Source organism: Neopsephotus bourkii, unplaced genomic scaffold, assembly GCF_033783945.1.
Source record: "Neopsephotus bourkii isolate Nb327-2 ecotype Australia unplaced genomic scaffold, CSIRO-AGI_Nbou_v1 NB_860, whole genome shotgun sequence".
In the NCBI taxonomy this organism is placed as follows: Eukaryota; Metazoa; Chordata; class Aves; order Psittaciformes; family Psittacidae; genus Neopsephotus; species Neopsephotus bourkii.
Window position 1 is genome coordinate 838,237 of NW_026901356.1, and position 27,221 is coordinate 865,457.

Genomic DNA, 27,221 nt, shown 5'->3' on the forward strand with positions numbered 1-27,221 from the left:
AAACTTTAAACAATCTTCGATCTCCTCTAAACTGCACTAATGAAGATCATTAAGTGTATTTCTGAAGATAGAAAAGGACACAAATGGGGAGAGAGAAAAGGAAAATTGTAAGGATTTAGTGCATTAAAATGTACTGCAGGTGCCAAGCAATGTAGTGTGCCATGCACTAGGAAAGACAGAAGGTTTTGGATAGCTGTAAACAGAAGACCTCTGTGCACATTGACTGAAAAAAAATTATTTGCAACTGGTTTTGTTATAATAAAGATATACCTCAGTGAGAAGCCATGGAATTGTAGCAGACTTGGACAGAATGTCACCTGATAGCATTATCAGCAATCTGTTAGAAGCAAAATAATTCCTAAATATTGCTTTAAAATGATTTTTCCTCTGTTATTGGGTTAGCCCAAAATAGCTCAAAAATTAAAGTAATAAAACTCTGGGGGAAAATATCCTCACCCTGTATCTGTAAAAACAAATTAGTGCAGTACTATAAAACAAAGCAAGCTGTTAAAAACAGGTATGGAAATGATTAGAGGATATTATTTTGCTGTAAACCACTCTTGGCAAAAGATAAAATGGGTTCACTAATTTCTCAGCAAGTACACAAATAATTTTTGGTGGAAGACCTTAACTCTTCAGAAAGGGTTTTCCCAACATGCTTATAGTAACACTGACTTTTGATTAGATATGATCTAGATAACTGGTTAGACATTCAGATTTGTTTTTAATGAACAGATGTACTATTCAAGCTGACAGCTTAGTGTATAGATGACAGCAACCTATGCTGTTAAATTGACAAAACCTTGAGTATCCACCTTAACTCTGGATCTCCTGTACCAACACAGTTACAGGACAGCATCATATATTTGAGTTTTGACACTTATCTGCCATTTTGGGTACTCGCAAAGCTGTGTGGCTTAACAAGACCTCCCGTTGAATGTGTTTTGCAGAAGCAGTATCTCACAGGCTGCCTAGGTCACCGTTTGATGTAGAAGTGGAAAGAGAAGACAGAAAAGAGCTTGCTTTCAGCAAAAGGATTAAGCTACAGTTCCAGTAGTTTAGGCTTTGCAATTTAGAAGTATATTAAGTGATGTAACAGAATGCAAAAAATATACTAATTTATGATGCCTATATTATCCCCTTTTTTCCTTTTTAAAAACCTACAAGACCATTTCATCCGTTAACATAAGAACTAATGTTACTACTTAAAATGAAGACCAATATGCTACAGGTTTTTGGAAACCCCAGAAGCCAGTTTGATGGTCACTGCATGCAGATTATACTAAGAAATAATCTTAACACATGTATGAAATACATGAAATGGTCAAGCTGTGTTTATTGAACAAATAACACTTTTCATTGCTACAATAGCTTCTCTATGTCCTCCAACACAGTTAGAGGGGGTGGCTTCATAGCAGCCAATACTTTTTAGCTAAACTAGAGAAAGTTGCTAAAGCTTCAAATTCATTAAGACAAAACATCTATATTTTATAGCCTTTTATGTGATGAACTTCAGATTTACAGTGAAAATTATGAACATATCTAATCTCACTATTTCACACTTGCCTCGCTAGCTTCCCCAGATCCACTCTGTAAGACAGCCTCATAAGCAAGCTAATTATACTTACGTCCCAAGTTTCTATGCTTTTCCTATTCCCCTAATAATATTGTATTATTCTGACTTTATAGTCCTCTATCTTACACTGTTTTTCTTTATAATGATTTTCTGCCCAAATATATAGCAAGCGGTAAATACAAAGACTTGCTTTGTCCCAGGCCTAAGTTCTAATCATGCATGGTTCTTGGAAGAGAACTATATGCCAATAAGAACGTAATGCTGTTTAGTAAAAGCAGCCTCTGTATTATGACTGACTTGCTTCTTATCCCTTGTCCTAGCAACAGACTTTTTCAAATTACACTTGTGATTTAGAGAATATGCCGAATTTATATTTTTTTCTAATGCTAGTAGGAGATTAATGACTGGAATGAATATTGAAAGAATGAGAGAAAAGAGGGAGAAAAGAAGAGAAAGGAAAGGCAATATCTGAAAAGCATATTCCTTTCCTCCCTCATGAGCAAGAAGCTTTCATTCGTTCTCTTCATCATAAGCTGCTAGCCAAAACCAAAGAACTTTGCTTTACAGTTTATACTCTGAGGCACAGGAAATAATCTCCACAAAAAGAATAAAAGTTGGGGGATTTTCCTGTAGTGTTATTCTAACTTGGAAACAGGGAAATACGTGTTTGAGATACAGTAGGAATGAGATAAAACAGCAGAAAGAGATAGTATTTTTATCTCTAAGGAAGATCTAAGCATACATAAATTTGAAAATCATTCCACAGCTATTAGAAAAAAGTACTTCTTAAGTCTATCTTAGAACATTTACCTTCAGGTAAATCAGGCTCTAACAGTTCCCATACCTGTGCCTAAAGAGAATCTAGAAAACCAGCTCAGTTTCAGGGATCAGGTGATTTACTTTGCTAAATTAATAATCATTTATTTGAAGAAATTAAAACATGAGATTTGCCTGTTTTCTCATCATAGGAGCAATCCTAGAAAATAGTTTACAACAAGAATTAGTAACAACTAGAACAAGAACATGAAATTAGATAAGGCAAATCTGATAATATACTAGGAAGATTTGCTATCTCGAAGATGCTAATAAACCAAAGAAGTTTCTTCCATGCCCTGTGATCTATCTATAGAACTTAGAATCATAGAATCATAGAAGAGTTAGGGTTGGAAAGGACCTTAAGATCATCAAGTTCCAAGGGTCTTGAAATATTCTTTAGAATACTCATGAGGTGGCAGCTCCACTCACTGTCTAGCAACAAGCAACTAATAACATGATTTAAAAAAGGTTGCCTCAATTTTGGCTTTAGGAAAAAGATAAAAAGAAAAAAGGTGATTCCTCAAAATATGACAGGTAAAAATCCATAAATTGAATCATTTAAAGTATTTGAGCCAGAACATCTCCTTAGTAGGTCCATATGACCGGTATAAGAGGTTTTCAGATTTGAAATATAACATCAAAACTTATGTGAGAACATAAGAAAGTAATGTAAATTCATTTGTATAGAAGACTGAGTTTAATTTTACCTTGGTATTTTTCTTTTTCTCTCAGCAGCAGAAGTCATTGCCATATAAGAGGGCTTCTCAAGAACTGACGTAGGATTTCTTTTTTTTAAGGAAGAGAGTTCAAGTCTGAAATCAAAGAATTATATTTTTGTAAAATCTGTTCTCAGCTGTAAGTAAGCATATGTTAAGTTGAAAAACAATATGGGAAATTCATATCAACATTACTTGAGGCAGATTTACAGAACCTTGCACATATATGGCAACTTTAACAATGGCATTTCTCAATGTCAAAGAGGCTAAAGCATCCATTTTACAGACAGGAAAAGTAAAGCTTAGAGAAAGAAATTTGCCTGAGGCATCACAAACCGTATCACAAGTACTGTATTTTCTTTTTGGTACCTATCTTGTAAGAGAGAATAAGCCTTTAGCTTCATCTGTTGTCACAGACATACCACTCACTTCAAATAAATGGTAGAATTTATTCTGATGCCAATTAAAATTGAGGGTTTGATTTTCAAAATATTGGGTTTACAAATAAAATTGACTTAAATGGAAAAATACAGTTGTAAAGACAAACAGAATTAAATTGTTTGGGTAATATTCCTTGCCTTTATAAATGGAAAATACCTGTGCAGAATGCTATTGATGCATGGCTGTGACTCCTTCACAGGTGATTCAGTAGACATTTCTGTTGTTTCACATGTCCCTTCATAGAGAATTACTGTTGAGTTCATGTCTATGGTGCAGTCTGGAATTATGTCACATGTAGTATTCAAAACACTCTCGTTTTTCACTGGCGTATCTATATCACACACTTTGGCTTCCTGAAGGCCAGCAAGGTATAAAGTTTTCTTTACCACAGTCTCTGTAGACAAGCCATCTACTGGCTTCCTGCAAAATTCTGGTGTATACACAATAGGGAGGACCTCCTTGGTAAGGGAATTCTCCAGATGACACAGGCTGGATTGCTTGGATGCAGCAGGACCTTGAGCTGTGATCGGAGAGGCCGTTAGGTTCTGTCTGGTTCTTTTCTGTGGTGGTACTGCAAATTCTACTGTTTGCTGTGTATTTTTACTCATTTCTTGTGACGGTGTACCAAATGTTGTACCTGTGCAACACAGGCAAAGTAGTTAGCACATATACCTGCATTTGCTACCAGAAGTCCTGCCTGTTTTCTCCCCTTCCCTGCTGAAATACATTTATTAACAGAAATTATGACAAAACCTATTTATTTCATTTACATATTAATTTCATCATTTAGCTGAATTCTGTTTTTATTGCAGCATAGTCCAGATGGTAGCATTTGTTCTGTGGAACTCAAGGTATTATAAATATGCATAGGCTGATATAGTTAATCTCAGAGATATTACAAGTAATCACAAGTAAGATATGACACATGACAACAGGGAATGGGAGAGTAAGAGCAATGAAAAAAAATAAATCATCACATTATCATGACAACCATCTTAAAATATTAAGATGGTACTATCACAGCCATTTACAGCTGCCTTGTGGTCACAGCCTTTTTTTTCCCTAGCAAGTACCATGCAGTAGAATGAGACTGCTGTAAAAGGAAGGATATAGAATCACTTGGAGACAAAATTCTTGGACATTGCAAATGCTAAAGCAGTGTTTTTAGAAAAGGAGAATGAAGTTACTTAGATCCTGACATCTCAATATAATAAAATAAAATAAAATAAAAGCTCTTTACTAAAACCCCCACCCTTAAAATTAACAAAGCAGGCAATATAGCAGTAATTGACCATGACCATTGATACATTTTTTCTTGAAGTAGCATAATAATGTCGTGTGCAAGCAGGCAGTTATGAGAGCAATCTCCAAAGAGAGAAAAGACCTTTGCTCTCTTGAAGCTTTCAGTAAAGGAGAATCATTTAAACAGACCACTACTCAAATTTGGCTAGGATAATGGTGACTTCAGTAGTTAAATAAGATGTAACTGTTCATTTTTTTTAAATCAACAAACCAAGAGTGGGAGAGGGCTGTCAAAACCCCAAGTGCTTCTAGATTTCACTTCTAGTGCAAACTTCAAAAACTAAAGCTACTATCCTAAAAAAGTATATGAATTGGTCCCACTTGAGCTGGTAGCCACAGCATCATACATGCTCTTTCTGCATTGACTACCGCATTCCTGAAAGCAACTACACTGTAAAAAAAAAAAACAACTCCTGCTTTTTAAATTGCTGTAAGTTACTCAAGAATTAACTGTGGTATTCATATAACAGTGCTGATAAATATTTATTTCTTCTAAAATTCCATTCTACTTTTGCCTAAGACTAAGAAAGTTAGTTTGAACTTTTCAGTCTGAATGTTTCTTTACTTTGCTCTCGTGTGTTAAAACTTTAGCCATTTTAGCTGTTCCATAAAAATTCTTAGGAGAAAAATTGATTAGAAACACGTATGTATTACATTATTCCACCCTGAGTTTGATTTTTTACAAAAAGCAAAGCTTAAATTATTACAAGTCTTCTGTCTGTTTGCCTCTTCTCAGCCCCATTTAATTTTGGTCTCATTGCCCAGTTGTATTCCAATTTGCCATAGGTGCAAAGCTTTAAGAACAACAATTCCTCAAGTGCCCTCAAGAAATCACGTCTCGGGGAAAAGGCTCAAATAAGAGCCTCCTTGGAAAAAAAGCTGTCAAAGGATGAAGGATGGTCTCAGCATCATGGTTTTTTTTGTTCACACGTCGGAACTAGACATACCATATGATGGATTCCTCATGCCCAGGTAACACAAGATGATACCCAATTACAAGATACAAGTTAGAGCTGTGAGGAGACAAGAAAGGATTTAAAGACCATGGCCTGTTCTGGGAGGATGTTATGGATAGTATCAAAATGTGCACAGCTGTCAAGTAAAGTAGGTAATAATAAATAGGCCACAAATCTATTCTTTTTTGATAGACCTTAATTCAAATCATGAAACCATTGAAAAAAACAAACCAAACATTTATACCTCACTCAACAGCTGTTTCAGAAAGCAGAATATTTAAACTACTATGGTTCAGCAAATACCCAGCGATGCAAAAACAGTAAAAGCAAGTTAATTTTAGCTTAAGTGCTTATGGAAAAAGATGCTTGGACATGAACAACTACAGTTCCGTTATGCTCTTTTCAGATTTGAAGAACCACAAGCATGGCAAACTCAGGCCTGAAAGGACTACTTGACATGAAATTGTGAGTTTGTGTATGTGCCCATGCACAGTTCACTACAAATAAGATTTTTTTTGTTGTTAATAAAAAGCAAAATACATTATATTCCCATACCTAATCTTAGTCTTATTCATGGTCACCATTCACCAGGTGAAGTGCAGTAGGTTATTGAGATCCAGTAACTTGATTGTAATCTAAACATTAAGCTAATTCCGAATATTCTCCATGATCAGTGAAATTGCAAGGGTAGTAGAACAGGTCCTGTGTGTTCCCCAAGTAATTTTTACCTCCCTTAGAAATAATACAGGCCTACTCTGATGAAGACATTTTTCTCCGAGACTTGGTAGAATTTGGCCACTGACAAGCAAGAAAGTTATTTATGAACCATTTTCAATATGAACTTTGTGACACCAACACCAAAGCTAAGACTTAATGTGCTTGCTCTTTAATTCTGGTTCTATGATTATGATTGTTCTATGTAGAAGACTAACATTCCTTTCTTTAAAAAAAAAACAAAAAAACCTCCAAACCAAAAAAAACAACAACAACAACAACAAAACAACAACAACAACAACAACAACAACAACAACAACAAAAAAAAAAAAAAAAAACAAAAAACCCCCACAAACCTGCTTAAACCAAAAATCCCCCAAGAACCCCCCCACCCAAAAAAAACCCAAACAACCCACCCACCCATATTTTTTAGTTATTACAATGAAAATTAAGGCCAAAACTTGCTTTTAAAGATTTTTGAACATCCTTAAATACAAGAATAAGCTTTATCTAAGGATTCCAGGCTAGCATTTGAAGTAACTAGCCATTAAACATCTTGTGACAAATTTTAAAATATTCATTTATTAGGTTTTCTCCTGCTTATATGCACCTGAAAGTGTGTGTTTCGGGAAAAAATAATGGTTAGAGTTCTAATTGTCTGTTGTTACATTAGGACAGGGAGGTTCCAGTTGCAGAAAACTTTGTTTACTGTAAGACACTGAGGTTTTGCTAGTGCCCTAAAGTTACTAGGAAGGAAGTCTGATGGAGAAACATTTTGGTGAGTGCCAAGTTTTAGAAGCTTCTCCAGGACTAAATACTGGAAGCATTTTTAAATTAACTGTAAATGCAGCATTGAAACCATGAACTAAATAGGTAGAGAACACAAAATTATTGCCAACATTAATAATTTGTTGAATTTCATCATAATGAACAGTATTTCATACTGCAGTATAAGTACATTAATAAAAAGACAGATGCAGCAATTCTATATAGGGCAAATATAGGCTGCTAGTAAAAACCCTGATCCATTTTTAAAATCTATTTATTTATGGAATTAAACTCACTTTAAAACAAAGCTAAAACAAAACTATCTTTTCTTGCCAGTTAAGTATTGGAAATAATATTAAATATTCAAGAAGTGTCGCTTCTCATAACTTTTTGTGAAAGCATCAAGTCACCCTAACACAGTAAACAACAAAGTAACCAAAACCACCACTAGCAACATCATTAACTTGGTTTCACTAAACAGCATAAACCACATTAGCAACCTCAACACCCCAATTCCATCTCAGTTATTCCATGTTGCTGTTATATAGCATACAGCTCCAAAGAGTCATGATCTAAAAGTAAACAAGTACACCAAAAAAGGCATTTAAACCCCTAAAAGTGATTTTATTTCTGTCTTAGTAAGGAAGCAACATACTGAAGACAGGCAACACAGAAGAGACATTCATTTCATAGCAGGTCGTGTCTACTAAAACCAAACTATTTACATGACAATCTTAGGCCATGCTTTCTCCCAGGATACTCCATTTTAATGTGGTATTGTTGAATGCTTGCAGGTGGGATGTATGTATATATGTTTTAACACATGCTTTATCTTATTGCCTAAACACAGTAAATTAGGATAACAATACGTTCTTAATTATGAATGGAATAAATATATAAACCAGTAATAAAATACTATAGATAAGATTGATAAAGATTTCTTGCATTAATAGTAGATGCCCCATACATATCACATCCTCAGTTTAACACAAAGAGCAATACCTACCTCCCACAGAACAATTACGCTGAACTCAATGCAGCATGCTATGTCAAATCCCACAAATGGGTTACAAAAATACAGGATTCCAGAAACTTAAAGGTGACTACTGGCAAGTATTACATGTGATTGGTTCAATGTGATTTTCCCTTGTATTGGAACTGGAAACTGCAAGTCAGCTGAATCTAGATCCAATCTGTTATCACTGTCTTAGGAGTGTTACTCGCAAGAAGTGAAGACAGCGCACTGAAGACAACCTATTTCCTTGAACAACTGTAAATAGTTCTAGAATGGATGTTTAATGCTCACCATTAAACGTCATTACTTTTGTACTGAAAGACAAAACACTTTCCAACTCAGAAAAAAAAATAATGTCCAAACCTGTTCCATAAAAAGGCAGTGAAATTAGTGTTTACAGTTTGTATTTGCTTCATGTTTTGTGGCCAGTTCAATCTTTTGCATCAGAATGACCACCATGATTCAGTGATGCTAAGTTTACTTTTTATTTTATATACAAAAATCAATCACTTTTTACTTTACTAAAACATCTGTAGTTAACCTACAGCCTGACGGAGTACTTGAAAGAAAAGTTCAGAAGGTATATTTCCTTAGCTAGTGCTTTCAGCTGCAACACTTCTTTCTAAAAATAAGTATTATTCCAAATGTATTTCAAAGAATAGATCATATATTTGCTGATCTTTTGCTTCAGGCTGAGGATTATGAAACGTAATTGTCAGAGTTTCTAAATATTATTTTTCTTGAGTCTCACAAATTAAAAACCAAAGTCACCCTCCACTGACTAACCATCCTCCAAACAGTACAAGGTGGTTTTGCTCATAAAGCTTGTTGCATTATCTGTCCCAAAAGACTATTAAGAACTGATTTACCAGGAGAGAAACATAGTGATAGTAGATATTTACAGCCCTGTGAGTTAAAATGAAAAGCAGAAGACAGTATTTGTGAAACATGAGTCACAGTAAAAGTGAATAGAGTTCATGACAAACAACTCTCATGAATTGGGTTATTTCTAATTGACATTTGAGACAGAATAATGACCTTAACTTCTCTTCTGGAACTCATGTTAATACATGCATGAGGATTATTTCTGGAAATTGTGCTAAATCAAGTCTACCAGGTAGTTCTGTTAAATTGAAATAAAATATTAATGTATTCATTTCAATAAATATTTCTTGGCTACCAATGATTGATTCAATTACAATACTAATCATTCATTTTCATCCTTTTAACAACTGACTCACAGAACTCCAAATTACAAGCGAGATCTAGTGAATGCATTTTAATTCTAGAGCATTCATGTGACCCAAATGCACCTTTGTGACTACCAACAGTTTGTTTGGTCACAAACTGCTTTGAAAACAACAGCTGGGAACTGTAAAAAGCTAAAATCCTGGCTGCATCCTTGTGAGTCCTGGTGTTCAGGTGAACTATTTTACACAGCATGAGAAAAAAAAAATAAAGTCATAGGATAACGAGAAAAAGCTGGTCAACGTAAGACAAATCTTTCCTATACACAAGACACGCTTTTCCTACTTTTAATCAATTTTCTACTGCATACAACTACACCCCAATTTTTCCTGCCATGCAATACAATAAATTGACTTTCCTTTTGGATGTTTGTGACAAGGGGAGGTAATGGATGCCTGCCCTTTTTTTTTTTTCCTGTAAATCAATTCCATTCTCTCAGTGGTAATGTACAGTAAGGCTTCCGGAAATGGGATGCCTGAAACAATGCCAACAACTTTCCCATTCACAGAAATACTTGCAAATACCAGTCAGAGCTCTCCACCCATCAGTCCATAGTCTATGAATACTGTATGGCCTCCATTAACCAGCACTCAAGAGTGGGGGTCCAAATATATTTTAAAGTGAATTTAACATTGTTTTCATTGCTTGTGCAATACCTTGATACAGAGAGATCACATTTATAGTTTCATGAAACAAACACAATCAACCTTTTGTGTATTTGTAAACAAAAATGGTAGTGGAAAAATCAGCATGTCCTATACAAAACAACAACTTGAACTTATGATTAAGGTCAGAATGAATAGTATGTGTGAACATTTAAAAGTAAGAGTATACACAGATGAAAATTGTTTTAAAAAATAAAAATCAGCCATATCAAGATAGAGTAGAAAGTATGGTTAAGACATGTTACAGAAACCCCACCTTAAGGCTTCATAGTAGAAGACAGCGAGAGTAGAAGTTCTGAAAACGTGTTTTCAGCCTTGTTTTAAGTAATCAAAATTAAATTACCAAGAAAAATCAGTATTTAGTAAAGTATGATATAAACACAGTGGGATAAACTAATGTTGTGCAGATACTGTAGAATTATTTTAACTTGAAATTATAATTCAAATACTGCATTTTAAATTTCATGGAATGATAGAATAGTTTGGGTTGGAAGGGACCTTCTAAAGATACCTAGTCCAACCCCCCTGCAATAAGTAGGGACATCTTCAACTAGACCAGATTGCCCAGAACCACATCCAGCCTGGACTTGAATGTCTCCAGGGATGATGCATTCACCACCTCTCTGAGCAACTTGTGCCAGTGTTTTACCACCCTCACTGTAAAGATTTTTCCCCCCCACTTGCATCTCCCTCTTTTAGTTTAAAACAATCACCCCTTGTCCTATCACAACAGGCCCCGCCAAAAAGTATCTCCCCATCTTTCTTATAGGCCCCTTTTAAGGACTTAAAGGCCACAATAAGGTCACCCCAGAGCCTTCTCTTCTCCAGGATGAGAAATCCCAGCTTTCTCAACTTTTCCTCACAGGAGAGATATTTGAGGGTATTTAGCTTCATTTTAGAAATCACTTAACTGGTGGAAGAAGAAAGCCCACCTCAACTAAATGCAATCAGAAATTTAAGATTCAAACACTCTGTTAAGCTCCTTACTAAACACTCCTTTAATCACTACGTGTAGAGTGTGTTAGTATACACTGCAAGCCAATTTGTTAGAGGAAGTTACTTGTATGGCACAGTGCAAACAAACCAAGAGAGCAAAGAGCATTTGCTTAAAACAAATCGTAAATTTTCTGAGAGTTATTTCTGTTACCTATGGTAGTGCTACAGCATGTGGATACAGATGACTACGCAACATTAGTTGGTTGGAAAAATTGCTGAATAACAATACTAGTCAGCTAGTAGCATATATCTGATTGTCAGAGAAAGATACTTTACAGAAGATGTTTAAAAGTTTCAAAGGTTAAAGAAAAAAACAAGATAGAAATATGTTGATTACTGTAGTTAAGTGCTACATATGCTCTGGCAAAACTAATGAGCTTTAATCAACTTTTGCTAAAGATCAGTTTTTAAGCACAAGAACTAACTTGCTACCTTGACCACAGAAACACATGTTGAGTACACAGCCGGAGTATCATAAAATGGTTTGGGTTGGAAGAAACCTCAAAGCTCAACCACTTCTAACCCCCTGCTATGGGCAGAGACACCTCCCACTAGACCAGATTGCTCCAAGCCCCATCCAACTTGTCCTGGAACACTGCCAGGGATGGGGCAGCCACCGCTTCTCTGGGCAACCAGAGCATTTTGAAACTCCTGATAGACACCTTAAAACAAGGAAATACCAAAACCACTTCATACAATAAAGTAAAGGCCATTGGGAATATGTATTTGAAAGCTACTTTCTGTGAGAGACTTTTAACAAAACCTGGGATAAAAACCCCTACCCTTCCACCTTTGCTATCCTTCCCTTCACACTTTTAAAGTTCTTTTTTTTCCCCCCACAGCAATTACTAGTTTGACTTCCCTCTTCAGGATCAGCTAGTAGAATGTAGTTAATTCCAAAGAAACCCATGAGAAGTCAAGGTCGTGCTTTCACAGGTTTTCCTGTTCTACAGAAATGATCTAGCTGCTTTGGCCTTTTGGGAACAGTGCTTATAATCAGAAAAGTGGCTTAACATATTTTCATTTTTGTAAGATCATAGAATTATATACACACACACACTAACAATTCATTTGCAACGGAACCATGTCACGAGTCTCTCCAAAAAGACTGCTGGCAAGTCATGAAAGAAAGTTTCTGCAATGACTAGCGTCTCATGTTTTATGACATGCAGAAATCAACGGTTTCTTTAAATATAGATGTTTCTCTGCATCGCTACCATTTTAAACACAGTGAGTTGTTTGTTCATTAATTTGGAATTTCCAAATATAGATAATGCATGGATACTCCATACATACTTAGATACTTTTGAGTTAAACAAAACATACAGAATTATTAACTTCATAAGCTTACACTGAAGAGGAATTTATATTTCCTCCTAGGTCTTACTGTGCTCTAAATGAGCAGCATCTTGTTTTTACAGAGGGATTTGTATTAAAAAAAAATAATTCTTTCCAGTATGTGTTAACATAGGTTCAAAAGCAATACATCACATTTGATACCAGCAGATTCAGTACTCCTCCTCAAAGATGCTCCAGACTCAGGTTTCATATGAAACATTACATCGCCACCAGTTAACTTTCCTATCATTTTCTCCAGATAATTTCTGAAAGAAACTTCTGAGACACTAATACAAAGCTACATATATTTCTATTAAATGAGATTTAAAAAAAAATTACTGCTTTTAACTGGTAGCACGAGAAGTAAGAATCAAATCACAAGAAATGAAGTGAATTTCTCTTTCCTGCTGTCAAGTTGAAGTCGACATAATTATGTTATAGGCAAAATATGGATTTCTATATAAGCAATAATGATCACTGTGTAGAACATTAATTAATTTCATTTTTTTCTTTCTTCAAACACTATTTACTTACCAACATCTTGGACAAATTATAATTAATAAAATATCAAAACCCCACAACACGTGAGGAAATCTGTATAAATCTTCCTTTGTACTTGTTCACTAAGTTCTTAGGTCAGCTCCTGCTAACATTTGCCAAGCATACTTCAAAGATGACTTCAGGGAGAAGGAATTGGATTCCTGAATAAACTTTCTTCATCTTTAAATGAAAAAAGAAAGTACTATAACCTTCTTATTTCTGATCAGAGTGTTGGTCTTGTACTATTTCACATGATCTCATTCTCATGCCAAGGTTTTTTTCCCCAGTTTCTGCGTGGTTTTTTAAAATTCATTTGTTTGGTGGGTGTTTTCTTTTTTATTTTCATTTTTTTTTTACCCCTGATTAGTTTTTTATGTGCATTCTGTATATTTCCACAACATAGTGTCAGCCAATCATTCAGAATATTTTAAATGTTATTTCAGACAACTCAGGAGTTATTTTATTTATTTTGTGCTCAACAAAAAATTTTCTAAAACACTGGTAAATGATTACTTTTTCCCACCTCATCACCCAAGATGTATGGAAATGTCATTGTATGGAAATGACCATGTCAACACCAGTAATATTTTAGGTAAAGATACATGATTAAAATTATACTCTACAAATACTCTCTGAATATTTTTTTCTGAGCAGAGCTGCTACTGTTGATGCTCCCCTGTTACCTACAGATGTCTTTCAAAGCCACTGTATATTGAGCATTGGCTATGAGCACAAGATACAAGCACTGGCCCCCAGCAGCTGCACTATCAGGCAGAGATTTTTGCTTGTCATCTCTTGTAACAGCACCTTCTGCAAGAATTCTTCATCCCTTTTTACCCAGGCTACACTCTAGAGCAACTCACTTTACAGCTGAAGGAAAGCCACCTACATAGAGTTACAGTGAAAAAAATGGGGCCATTGTAATACAGTAAAGCAGTCGATTCCATGGTAGAAATGGTGAATCCTTCGATTTTTGGAAATATAAGCCTATAAAATATTGTTCCAAATTGATTCCAATTCATCCTGTAATTAATAGGAGAGCTCATCTCCCTCAAGTCTGTTACTTGAAACTGTGCAAACTGTACTAGCTGCTTAAGATTTCAAATCAATAACAGAATTATTATACTTATTGTCATTAAGATTCTTTTTCCATCAATGTCACACGAAAGATTCAAATGAAATTAAAAACGTTCACAGAATCTAGGAATATTGATACATGTGATACGTTACAACAAAATAAAGAGGGAGTTATCTGTCGGCAGAGGGTCTAGCCACTGAAGAAGTAAACTTTTCTATATGTAATTGAAAATGGCACATAATTTATAAAAGGTGGGTCCAAGGCTCAGTTTTACCTTTGGCTTCAGTATTTCTAGAAGTGTGCATTCACTGTGTTCGTGGGTGACATAGCTTTTGCAGGAGACATAACCTAAGACAGAATAAATAAATGATATACTTACAGCATGGGGTGTCTGGTCTGTTCACAAGCTGTGGGAATGTAAAGATAGCAGACAACGCTAGTTCATGGTTTGGATTTTGTTCCTTCTCTTCAGCCTGGTCAGCCCAAACTACTGATTTTTGTCTTTGTATCAGCTGCTCAACCTCACCAAATTCAGTCTCAGATACATTATCTGTTAAGCCAGCTTCTTTCAAAGTCAGGTACTGCTTGCGAAGAATTGGAAGCAAAGTATTTAGTATTCTGTAAAAAAATAAGAGGCAAGACAAATATAAATACATCATAACTAATCTGTTCCTTACTAGCACTGCTACTATTACGAACGCAACAAGGTTTTGCCCTTCTCCACACACTTACTCCCCTCCCTCCCTGCAGGTTCTGCTATGTATTTTAATTTTTGTTTTAAGGGAATACCATGACACTAATAGGAAATATTCATTACTAAGTAGTGATTTTTCTCTTTGGAAAAAGCCTTGTATTACACTCTAAGCATTTACCAAGTGTGCCTAAGATCTGCAGTCCCTTATACACAACAGAAAGTCAGTATCTCTCAATTGAATTATGACTTTCTAAAATTAAGTATCAGATAACTGAACAAGAGTATAAAACAAATAATGTGGATTAAACCAAGGAGATTTTCATTATATGTGCATAGAACCCTATTAGAAGCCTAGCTCAAAATAAGATACTACAATCTTTAATTAAAAAATGGAATACATTAAGATCCACATATAGCTGCAAGTCAAATTGAAGTGACAAAAGCTTAGGAATCCCTTCTGAACACAGGATTTCATTAACAGTGGAGTCAGTTGCAAGACTAAACAGTAGGCTCATGCAATATGGGAAGGAGTGTGTGTATATATATATATATATATATGTATATGCATAAAAAAAACCCAACAGCCAAAGAGGCAACTTCATAGTTCTTAGCTATGTAGCTTTAAAAAGCTTGTTTATGTATTACTTTTTGTCATGTTTATGGTAACAGGCTCTTCTCCAAGGGAGGAAAAGTAACATTTTCAAGAGACTGCTAATAAAGAGCTGGTGCTTACCTGCAAATTCAGCTTCACCCCCCCCAAGTCTGACTAGCTATATTACAGTTCAATAGTAACTATATTTTATACAGGTAAATTTATTAATGTCTACAATGCAAGAAATTAAAAGGAACACAAACACTTAAAAAAATCAATATTGCTATTCAACACAGAAGAAAGACACCTGGATCTATTGAACAATTTGGAAAATCTATGCAAAGAAGAAAATTAAATAGAAATAAGAAGCAGTAGAGTATACCTGCAGTTTCTGTTAAACAGTTGTGGATACAGGCCAAGATTTAAAAAGTTATTATTTTCCATCCTACCTGAAACACAGTTCTAACATTAAGTTTGATAAACATTTTGTTTTTCTTTCAAGTAAAACTAAGTTCTATAGGTATGTCTTCTGAAGTTACAAATACCAGCGTATAAATCTTACCAGACCTGATACGCAAACCATACTTACTTTTCTGTCTCCTTATAATGCTGATCTTGAAGGGACACCAGAGATAACATATGCTCAATCTGGGATTTCAGGTCCTTAACTTCTAGGTTTAAATGGCAATGCTGCAGATCTTCACAGAGTTCCTTAGGCAAAAGGAGGAAAAAAACCCCAAATAACCCAAAACCAAAGTATTACACATCAGACTGATAGAAACTAAAATTTAAACTGAAAGTAATATTAATTCACCCTAATTTGACCAACAGTGAATGTGCTGTCATTAGCATTAAGAATCCAAGAGGCACACATCTATGATTATCTATGCGTGCCCAACAATATGCTTGTCTTTTCCTGTGCTCTTGCTCCATATCTGAGTTTTTCAGTGACGTTATCTGGGACAAATCCTTATTGTACTTAGTCATCTTTCTGAGATGCCAGTTTCCTGAGATACCAGTATCTCATTTGAAATATCCTAAAGTTAATTTATTTTAAGGTATCAACACATTTTTAGTCATCCCAATAAGAATACAGGTATTGAAATATATTCCAATATATGAGTCAGATCAGTGCTCATTACAGTACCATTTAAGCCACTCCACTTGCTGGCTGAAACCGAAAGGCACAGAGGAACAACACCCCAGCTGTCTTGTCTTCTTGTTCCTGTACAGACCTTCATCTCTTCTCCCAGCTCTGGTGCTTGCCTGAGGCCAAACTGAGCTGACTCTACTTGCTAAAACTTGGCAGAGAACTTAACTTTCCACTTCTCTTCCCCTTCCCACTCTTCTCCTAGCACCCTCAAAGTTGTTTTTGGCCAGGCTAAGAACTGGGTTGCTACATGGTTTGACAAGCACCAGGAGCTACTGTAAAGGCAAGACAAGAAGTGAATGCCCAGGAGCAGCACCAATACTGGCAGCTATCTGAACTGCCAAGCAATAGCATACTTACTCCCCTTTAGCATGCATTGTTGCACATCACCATCTACTTTCATGACCAAGGAACGCTTACACAAATAAGGAAACATTTTAGGACAAAAGAACAGAACAACTAACACTGGAATTTGAAAGCACACTGAAAGAATGGCAGAAACCATGAACAGAAGTGAGACAGAGATGGGGGGGCAGTAATTAAAATCTATTCTTAACTATAGCCAGATGTTGCCTATAATGCATGAAACCTGTACTTGAAATGAAAGGCATTTTACCTTTGGAATGCACCCATCTTGACCCAATAGACGCATTTCATTCTCAACACGATGCAGCCAACTGGTATTTTCCTCAAAACATTCAGACTTCTCCCCTCTCTTCTGCTGTATGTGCACACGATGAGTTCTAAGCATTGCAAGCCTTTGGTCCCACTTGCAAGTGGCCTAAAAGTCAGCATTTAAAGTGAAAACTTTCAAATGATGTTCACAAATACTTTTATTTATTTTTTTATATATATATTTATATATATATAAATTTTTTCCATACTGTTATACTTAACTGTGAATAATGAACTTTCTGCATTTCTTTTCAGTTTAATAAAAAGTTAGTAGCACAGTCTCTTCACAGACATTACTTTAAATGTTTTCATTCCTCCCTTCCCCCCCTCCCCCCCCATCCTTTCCCTGGAAACCCTTATAACAAACAGCAGTGTCATCTGGTTATTCCTTTGAAGAATAATACCTTTGATTTGATCAATTTCTGTTCCAGGACACAATTATTTTAAGTTGGAAAGACTGAAAAACTACTTGTGCACATATGGACAAGCACACTTCTAGATACAAATAACCTAATGATTTCTACTCAAGCATGAATATGAAGAAGGAATTTAACCTGCTTTGTTTTCCTAAAGCAATATGTCCTAAATAGAACTCACTAAAGGATAAAATATCTCACAAAAGGAAAACCCTGTATGCTCAAGCTTCAAAATTCTGATGATTCTCCGAAATTTGACAAGGAAAAAGGCACAAAACCATCACCAGTAAGTGGAATGAGTGAGGCAGTGTCCTAACAATGCAAAGGAGACTCCTTTTCAGAGCACATGTAGTTTGCAATACGTTCTAAAAATTAGGAGACTAACACAGTTTGTCACAGAGAAGTGACAATTGGTCTCATTTTAATCTTTAAGCTTTAAGTGATTATATAATTACTTGAGCAAAAACATACATTAGTACAGCAAAACTAAGATGATACCTTGTATTACGTTACAGAAAACTCACCTTTTCTATTCTTTCTTCAGAGCACATCAGTTGAATTTGTTCATGGCATTGTTTCTGGTAATGTGTCTTCAGTGCATTTTCCTTTAACTGCATTTCCAACTTGAGGTATTCTTTTCTGATTTCTTCACGGTTGGCAAACACACTTTTAAGGACTTCTTTGTGTCTATTAAAACCAAAAGATAATAATAAACAATGGATTACTTATTGAAGACTTTTTTTAAATGACCATCTCCTTTGAAAGGGGAACTTTTAATTTGATGTTAACGAAATAAACATACAAAAATTAAGAGGAAAAATGTATAAAGCCTGTTCTAGGTGAGGACTAAATAAAGCGTCAGCACGTCAATGATTTTATGTACTTGAACTAGAAATGGGATGTGAAATTTTGAAAGGTGGACACTAGAAATAAGTCTTGTTGTATTTATGAAGACGACATTGGGATTCAAAGGAAAGATATCTAACTTATTCACACAGGCCTTATCTCTACCTCCAAAACAAACTGAATACCCGTGTTCTCTCCTTATACCAATTTATTAAACATATCAGACTACTGCTGCCATAGACACACAAGGTCTCCTTCAAAAACCTGCTATCTCTCAAAAAATTAAAACCAGAAGTCTTCAATTGCTCTCTTTCTCTGAAGTTTTGCTGTAGAATTTGAATCACCAATGGAAGACAAATCAGAATATGCATCATGTTTTAACACGTACTAGACTAATAGGTGGGAAAAATACAAACTAATGATAGAAGGTACTTAAAACTTATTCTAAGGAGACCAATGTTTAAGTAGCCTTAAAATCTGCTTATTCCTAGTCTGCAATGTAAATGAGAATTACAATAAGGAGAAAGCCTGGAAGCATTACCATTTTGCAATGTAAGTTTCAGTGGTGGTACGTTCTCACTTCACTCCCGAATACTCAAAATGCAGTACAGAAGAGCCCAAAAAGATACTGCATATTTCAATAATGACCAACTTTGTACACAAGCCATGTCACAACATCCTACTGATATGTTAGAACTTGCCGTAAGAATCAAGGAACAGTTTAACATGCTGTAGTGGTTTAAACTGAGCTGGTAGCATGGAAACCTTCTAAAGACATGCAACATTTGAAGTTATTATACAGTGTTGAGTATAAACAGTAACAATATTAAATACCACACAAATATTATAAATTAACACATAGATGCAGCCAGAGAGCAAGTTGAAAAGACATTCTTGCCATGTAATTGACTTCTTACCACTGTTTCAGAAGTAGCAATTCCATTACATAGTGTAACCCTGAATAATGGCAAGTCTTTCATTTTAGTGTTTTATTACTGTCATTTTAAAAGTGAACAGAATTAACAAATGAATTCTTATGTACAGTTTTAGAAATTCTACAGTTTTAGGGTTTTACTTAAGTGTCCACATATCTAGGTAAATTATGTACTACAGCCCACACAGAATTTAGACATAATATTTCTTTAAGGTATAACATAGTCAGCTGCAGAATATCAGAGTTCTTACCCTACACTGTTACTATCTATACAGTCTGCACTACTATAGTATCCATAGAAACATGGTTCCTCCCAGCTGTCTGGGAAGCATAGCAATACGGAATGAAGGTGAATCCTCTCTCTCAATTTACTTCACAGTAAAACCCTGGGCATAATGTAAGAAAGGCTGGAGATTCTGTGTACAGTCACTGTGAGGAACCATTACAGGTAAAACAACTCTGTGTGCATACAATGATGTCCCCCAAATATAGCATCAAGAAGCCTTTGCAAAGCTCTTGCCTTGAACTGGGTTCATTGCTTAAGTAAGCACACTTCTATTCTTATCTCTACCTTCTCTTCACTTAAAAATGACAGCGATCCTGTAGGCATATCCAGGCTATGAACTCTGGTACCTAGTCTCAAAGAGCTTGCGGACCTGGCAGTGGTAGCTCCAGTGTCCACTGCTACCTCAACAGGCTCAAGACTACGGATTGGCAGACAGTGTATGACCATGCTTTAGATAGAGGGAGCAGGAATAACCTATGGTTTTGAAGAAGCAAGTGGTGTAATCAGCAAGTCTCTTCCAGGTAAAAGTAAAGCAAAAAATAATACGTAGTTGGACTGAAACTTAAGACTGTGAATAAGGCTCTCTACCCTGTCCCAAATGGAAGGGAAAGGACAGCAGAATATCTTCAAAACCTGTAAACAAACATGGGGGAAATCAACTCATCACCCATACCATCAGTAGGATGAACCTGACAGGATCCTCATGAGGAAGAACACAATGAAACTTCCACTTTATTGCCTGTATCTAGAGGGATTTGGATAAGCTTACATGTCTGTGTATGGATATTCCAGAACATTAACACCCTAACATTCTCTGACCAAGAAATCTTGGCATGGAATGTGTCCAGAATTTTGAAAAGACATTTTGGAGACCTTGCCTTTGACTGACTCTTCCCACACACAGAATGAAATAAAGGGCAAATCACAAGAAATTAAATTAACCTTAAAGGCTTACAGTGCAAAAATATGCAGGAAAACTGTCAGAACTCTCAATACGGCTTGGAAGCCTACACTTCTTTTGAAAATTAAATAAAAATAAACCTGAATGAGAGGTTTATTGAAACCTCTGGACAGCCAGTAAAATGAAGCTCAGATACAACTTTGCTTTGAATGGGCTTTTACCAAAGTTTCTCAGGTTAAAAAATACCACATTCAAATGGCCAATAAGAAGTTAACTGAATAAACCTAGGTGAGTAATTCTCAGAAATATGTGGTGAAATATGCAGAGACAGATCCAGAAAGACGTTCACACAAAAACCTAACCTTCTTATGGAATAGATTGACTTCTGCAACAGATTCATCTATCATGTCTTAATCTGTTATTTTTTGTGTGCACTCATGAGAGACTGTCACATCAGAAAAGATAGACAGGAACATCACCAAGAATAAAAAGAGATCAAGAAATACAAAAGCAATAGAAAGTGAGGAACCCACAAACATAAATTAAACTCTGTGGAAAGAAGAGCTTTAAGTTCTTGCCTCTCTTAAACCTAGCAGGAAACTTATTACCAAAATACTATCTGGCAGCAGCAGCTATCATTTATGCAAACTACATTCTGCCCACCCACAAAAAAGACCTGTTAAGTAGTTTTGCTGAAAGCTAGCATTCATATGCTCTTTCCTGATGCTTATATGTGTTGTCTGCCCAATTACTTAAACTAAAGTAGACCGTGAAGAGAAACACCACCATTAGGAACTTAAACTATAGTTTTGGAATTTCAAATTAAGTTCCATTTGGTAACATGTTCCTAGAGTTATTGATAAGAAGCCTTGTAAATAATACTGTGCCTCTCCTCAAAACCTATTACATTGATTTTAGAAGTCTAGATTGACCACTTTATTAATAGCTTTAAAACTATAGTAAGTTACTCTTACTTGTGAGACATTTGCACATTTTTTGTGTCATGAAGATAAGCTTCTTACCAGAAAAAGGATTTTTTCCTGTTATTAAAGGACTTTGCCTGGTTTTAAAAAACTTGTGAGATGGACTTATTATCCCATAAGTTGAGACTGCTCTACAGACAGATCAGGAAGCTTTTGTTGCTATTAAGTTCAACTCATTTTCCCCTTTCTTAGATGCATTGTACTTCTGTATTACATAGAACTCAACTTTTGCTACATTGATCATTCCATTTCTGTTGTTAGGTTATGGCTCAGCCCACACATACTGATCAGTTGCATGGCTATTCAGCAGTTTGGCTTGTTTGCTTTGGGTTCTTTACTATATTTTTGGGCTCAAAATAGGATGAGAAATTGATAAAATTTATGTTTGTTGTTATTCTGAAAATCTACATTGCAAAACAGTACTTAATACAACCAAGATTAAAGAATGTCATTTTTCTTCAAAATTGTTAGCTTTTCTGGTAAGAAAGAACTTCTTAGCCCTACAGAGCTCTAGAGCTTCCTATGAAAACAGTTTTTCTAAAATCTTTTGTGCTACTAGTGGTAGAATTCCATCTGCACGTTAATACAGAATAATAACTGTAGCCTTAAAACAAAAATACCCCAATCTGACATGAAATTTCTTCATTACAGTAACAAAGCTATTGATAAGCTTAAAAAAAAAATTAAAAAAAAATCAATCTAGGAAGTACTTCATAAGAAAGTACCTAATTCATACAAGACCCTTCATCACTGATCTCAATTGTGATATCAGAGTGAGTTATGTCAGTTTCTTGAGGATTACAGTTATCTTGCAGTGTTTTACTGAATTTTCCTAGAAGGTTAATATCAGGATATTTCAAGTATATATTATTTGCTTTGTTTTAAATCCACCACCAAGCTGTTCTGTAAAGAAGTGATTCATTGTGCAAAGCCACACCTTGCCCAAGTAAAGCAATGCTAAAAATGAGGAAACTTCTTTTAGAAATAGTTGTTTTACGAATACTTTTACAAATGCTTTACAAGTTATGCAAACCCCAATTTTGAAGCAAAATTGTTACCTGATTCACTTACCTTTGTATCATGACTTGTTGGTTGTTTGAAAATACTGCAGCATCAGGATTTCCAGGAATGCTTCCTTGCTTTTCTTCATATTCTCTCAGTTTCTCTTTTAACATTAGGATCTAAACCAAAAAAGGTACCTTTTAGTTGGAATATAATGGTTATGTTTTTTTAAAACCTATTGTTCTGAGCTTATGTCTTGAAAAGCTTCACAAATGTCAGTAAGCGATATTCTTAGAGGACAAAATATCTTGCTTCTGCAGACTATATGGCAGAATTAGGACAATACTGACATATAGATTTAATCCCATAAATACATACTCATGTTTTTTATTCAAAGTTGTAACAATTAATCTCTTACACTTTTAACAATAGGGTGTTGTTTTTTTTTTTTAAACATACCTCTTTCTTTTGTTCATTGCAAATTTTAACATACTGGCTTATGTGACTGTCCAAACTAACAACATTGCTCTTCAACTGCTAAAGAAAAGGAACAAGTTAGAATTTAAGAAGAGTCCTTCATGTTTTCTTGCATAATAAATACATTGTCTATAAGTACTATGCAACTATACTTGTACTGTATTATGAAGAAAGGGGTGAATAAAATCCTGACTTGCACAACAAAACTGACCCCCAACTTCTGGAGTCACCTGTTGCACTCCCATGACCATTTCCCTCAACAAAACAATAAAAAATTATTTATATGTGTATGCACATTTTGCACTTGTTCAGATTAGTTTTACTATTTTATGTCTATCTTCTGCTTTTCTTATAAAAACTATCTTTACATTTGCAACACGTGGAAAGTACAGTCAACCTGTATTACATGGAAAAAATTAGGAGAAACACTCTGATAAAATAGTAAGATACTAAAACTGGGTGTGAATTCTATCAGCTAAGAATTATTTCTAAAATAGATGCTCACAAAACAAACTTCCAAACTGGTAGCATCATCCCACTAATGAAGCTATATTGCTTTTAGGCCAGAACTAGTACCTCCATTTTTCACTTACCTGAGTAAGTCAAGTGTAAGAAACACGAGCTAAGTGAACAAAATTTTAGGGCAGAAATGAAGGTAATTAAAATCTTCTAAAAGAAATAACTCCCTCAATACTCTTTTGTTATACTTTGACAGATCAATAAATACCAACATACTCACCTTAGACTTGATATTCTTTGCTCTGTTTGCATACTTGAGAGTATTATATGTATCATCATAGAACATAGATGATGGACTAATGGCAGCTATCATTACTGTTTGGCAGTTTCCTCCAAGAGAATCTTTCAATAAGCGAGTGAGCTTGCTGTTTCGATAAGGAATGTGCCGTTTCTTACTCTAGAAAGAAAGTTGATATGCAGTTTCTGGGTTAGTCAGCTGTGTTAGCCAGGTTTCTTTCTGATGCGCAGATACATAATTATTTTTGTGATGTGTGCAACTAACAGGTATGGCAGACTACATAAACCACTTAGAGTTCACAGAAAAATGGAGGTTGGGAAGGACCTCTCAAGATCCATTTAGCCCAATCCCTCTGCTCAAAGCATGGTTACCTACTGTAAGCTGCCAAGGTCTATGACCGCTCAGGTTTTGACTATTTTAAAGGATGGAGATAACGCAATCTTTCCAAGCAACCCAAAGCAGGGTTTGTGAAGGTTGTTGTTTGTTTGGGTTTTTTTTTTTTGTTTTGTTTTTTTTTCTCCAGTCATGCATACAGAATCTTCATCTCGCAGTAGCCCAGTTAGATCACTACTACCCCAGTCCTGCACCAAGGAAGTCAACATCAAGAATTTCACTTTTAGTCCATGTACAGATTTCAAATTCTGCCTCCCACTTCAAGATGATGATAACAAAAAGAGTGTATCTGTAAGGCAATGGACTTGTTCTTGGCTAAAGTTCAGGAGGTTTTGTCCTTCTCCCACACAACTGTCCTCACTCCTTCCCTTGAGTTAGTGAGCTAATTGACAAGACTAATTCACTACTGTGAATAGAATGGGGGGGAAAGGCTGTGAGTGTGGGTGTATGGATGCATGCAACACCTATCCAAGTTTGGATAGGTGTTTTCTCTTACAAGAGCTTCCTCACCTAAGATTAAAGGGCATAAGCTTCCAGAAAAGTCCTTGTCTTAATAAGGCTATATATTCAGTCATGATATCTTCTCTACACATGCTTGATTTTGAAAAACGTGGTCAAGAAAAGGAGGTACGTTTACCTTTGACACTATCCTTAGGTGGCTGCACACTATTTTTGAGAACAATCCCATTGGGACTGTGAACTAAAGTCAATGAAAGCTTACCATTTTTCAAAGTATTTTCAGAACACTAGGAGGTGAGAACTGCATGGAAAAGAAGCACATACCTTTGTATCTGCCAAGGCATTAATGACACTTCCCAGAGCTAGCAGGGAGCAGTTAATATTTGTTCCTTCTCTAAAACGGGCCCCCTTGGCATTTGTCACACTGGCACGTTCAGATCCTGCCAGGTCAACGAGAGTCATTTTGGCAAAACGAACATTTTGATTGATACTGGCTGGTTCATCTTGCTGCCTTAGATAAACCTACAGTAAAAAAAAAGAACATATTTAAAAAGTAACAACTAATGAGTCTTGTTACTCTAAGTAATAACTTTTATTTCATAGTGTAATAACTGTTTTCAGAATTATTGGCATCCTTCTCAGAATCCAAGTTAAACCTTTTAGTATACCTCTAACACCAATAGGCAGTTTGGCCTAATGGGAAACAGTGAATCTGTTTCTGACGCTGACCCCATAAAACTTGTCAGCTTCAGCTATTAGCAAAGAAAAAGAAGAAGGTTGTGGCTGCACTGGAGTTGGTTAATTTTCAGCATAGCAGCCTGTACAGTGCTTTAGTATTTGTGACCCCCACAGTGCTGGCAGCGCACCAGTGTTTAGCTTTTGCTCTAGCTTTTTGGGTTTCTCCACAGTACCCATTGCTTGAGGACGGTTGGATATCAGTCTGCCAGTGGCAAGTAATTGCTTCCCCCTCCAGCCCCTTCATTTAAGTAAAACAGGTTATTTCCCTCTCCTCCCTTTTGCTGCAGAGGATTAAGCAAGCAACTAGGCCAGGTCTTACCAGACTGGCAAAGGCTGGAGGGCTTCAAATGAATTTCACAGCTAAAATAGCCCTCAATTCCTCAGCACTCAAGATGTATAACACACTATTTCACTTCAAACTGAAAAAGGTCTTAATTTTTTCAAGGCACCTTTAAGAGGATGACGTAAACATTTATGTAGGGACAGACCAGGAAAAAGGCTGGACCTTCAGTGATTTAGACTTAACTGTAACTACCACCAATAAGGAAACAATACTCATTTACTGCTGTGAACACACATGTTACTCCAGGGTCTTCTGGAAAGCTGTTCCCCCTTATGCCTTCCTTCCTGAAATTTTCATAGTACAGGACATATATGAAGTAAATGCTTTTGCTTCCTTCTGCTAGTGAAGATATTCGTCACATTTATGAACAAGTAGGCAAAGCACGATAACATAGTCAATAAGAAGAATTACTGTTATCCTTAGATGGCTTTTACTTGTTCAGGATTCTCTAGAAAGTCCCCCTTCTTTTGTATTGACTGCGTTGCCATTTGCAAGGCTAATGGTTACGAACAGTTTCATGAACGCGCTTTAAGACTCAATTGGGAAAGAGTTGCCTTACATGTAAGGGAACTGACAAAGACAGTGTTTCATCAGTTCTGCAGTTTTAAGTGTTGTACATGAGCAGTGAAATCTTCACAATTCATAACATCCAAAAAATTTGCAAATATTGGGAATAAAATTATCATAACTTGCCACTAAATACCTATATCAAATAGATATGTTTCTCTATCAAGCAGTACATGTAGGTTCTATTTCTAGTACAATACACACACACACAAAAATGCACCACTCCCCAGTACTTACCTTGGTAAAGTAGCTATTTCTAGCTAAGTAACATTCTACCAGGACGCAGTAGCTACCATTAGTGAAGTAGGGAAAAGCGGAGTGACAGCCAAACTATGCTGTACAGCACATCTTTTATAAAAATTCAAAAGATACAGGAGATGCCCCAAAGCAGGATCTTTCCTACTTCTCTGTCCGTCAGCAAAACATTTTCAATAAAACAGTGTGGCAATTGGGATTTTACTTTCAAATGCAGTAATTGCCTGACCTAGATAGATGTTTCAAACTTAAGACAGATGGCAAACTTAAGACAGTAAGGCAAAAAACAGCTCAGAATGTCCTGGGACAAGACTTTTACTATTTTGAGTCAGTCCCAGAAAAAATCCTGCTCCAATAAAGTGAACAACAAAAATCATCTCCAGCATAAAACAAATGAACACACCTCTACAAACAAAAGCAACTCTGAAAATAAGAGAAAACTTAAAAATGAAGAGTAATCAAGACAGCAATAGGTATTTCTCATAACTTGTACCTGTGAAAGCAAAGAGGCAATAAAATAAACAATAAGCAGGTAAGACATGTTTTGCTAAATGTCACAAATTCGTGGAAATAGAAACTGACAC

General features: G+C 35.7%; 1 protein-coding gene across 1 annotated transcript in view; it reads right to left on the reverse strand.

The window, feature by feature from the left end:
- Positions 1-2,825: 2,825 nt before the first annotated feature.
- Positions 2,826-27,221, reverse strand: part of KIF18A (kinesin family member 18A) — a 30,937-nt gene continuing 6,541 nt past the window's right edge. The window contains exons 5-14 of the mRNA XM_061356571.1: positions 25,059-25,256; positions 23,865-24,041; positions 23,108-23,182; positions 22,718-22,827; positions 18,221-18,383; positions 17,222-17,386; positions 16,045-16,166; positions 14,549-14,787; positions 3,706-4,186; positions 2,826-3,204 (exon numbers count right to left, since the gene is read on the reverse strand). Coding sequence (XP_061212555.1) covers positions 3,096-3,204; positions 3,706-4,186; positions 14,549-14,787; positions 16,045-16,166; positions 17,222-17,386; positions 18,221-18,383; positions 22,718-22,827; positions 23,108-23,182; positions 23,865-24,041; positions 25,059-25,256 — 1,839 coding nt within the window. The 3' untranslated portion in view covers positions 2,826-3,095. The remainder of the gene's footprint in view (positions 3,205-3,705; positions 4,187-14,548; positions 14,788-16,044; positions 16,167-17,221; positions 17,387-18,220; positions 18,384-22,717; positions 22,828-23,107; positions 23,183-23,864; positions 24,042-25,058; positions 25,257-27,221) is intronic.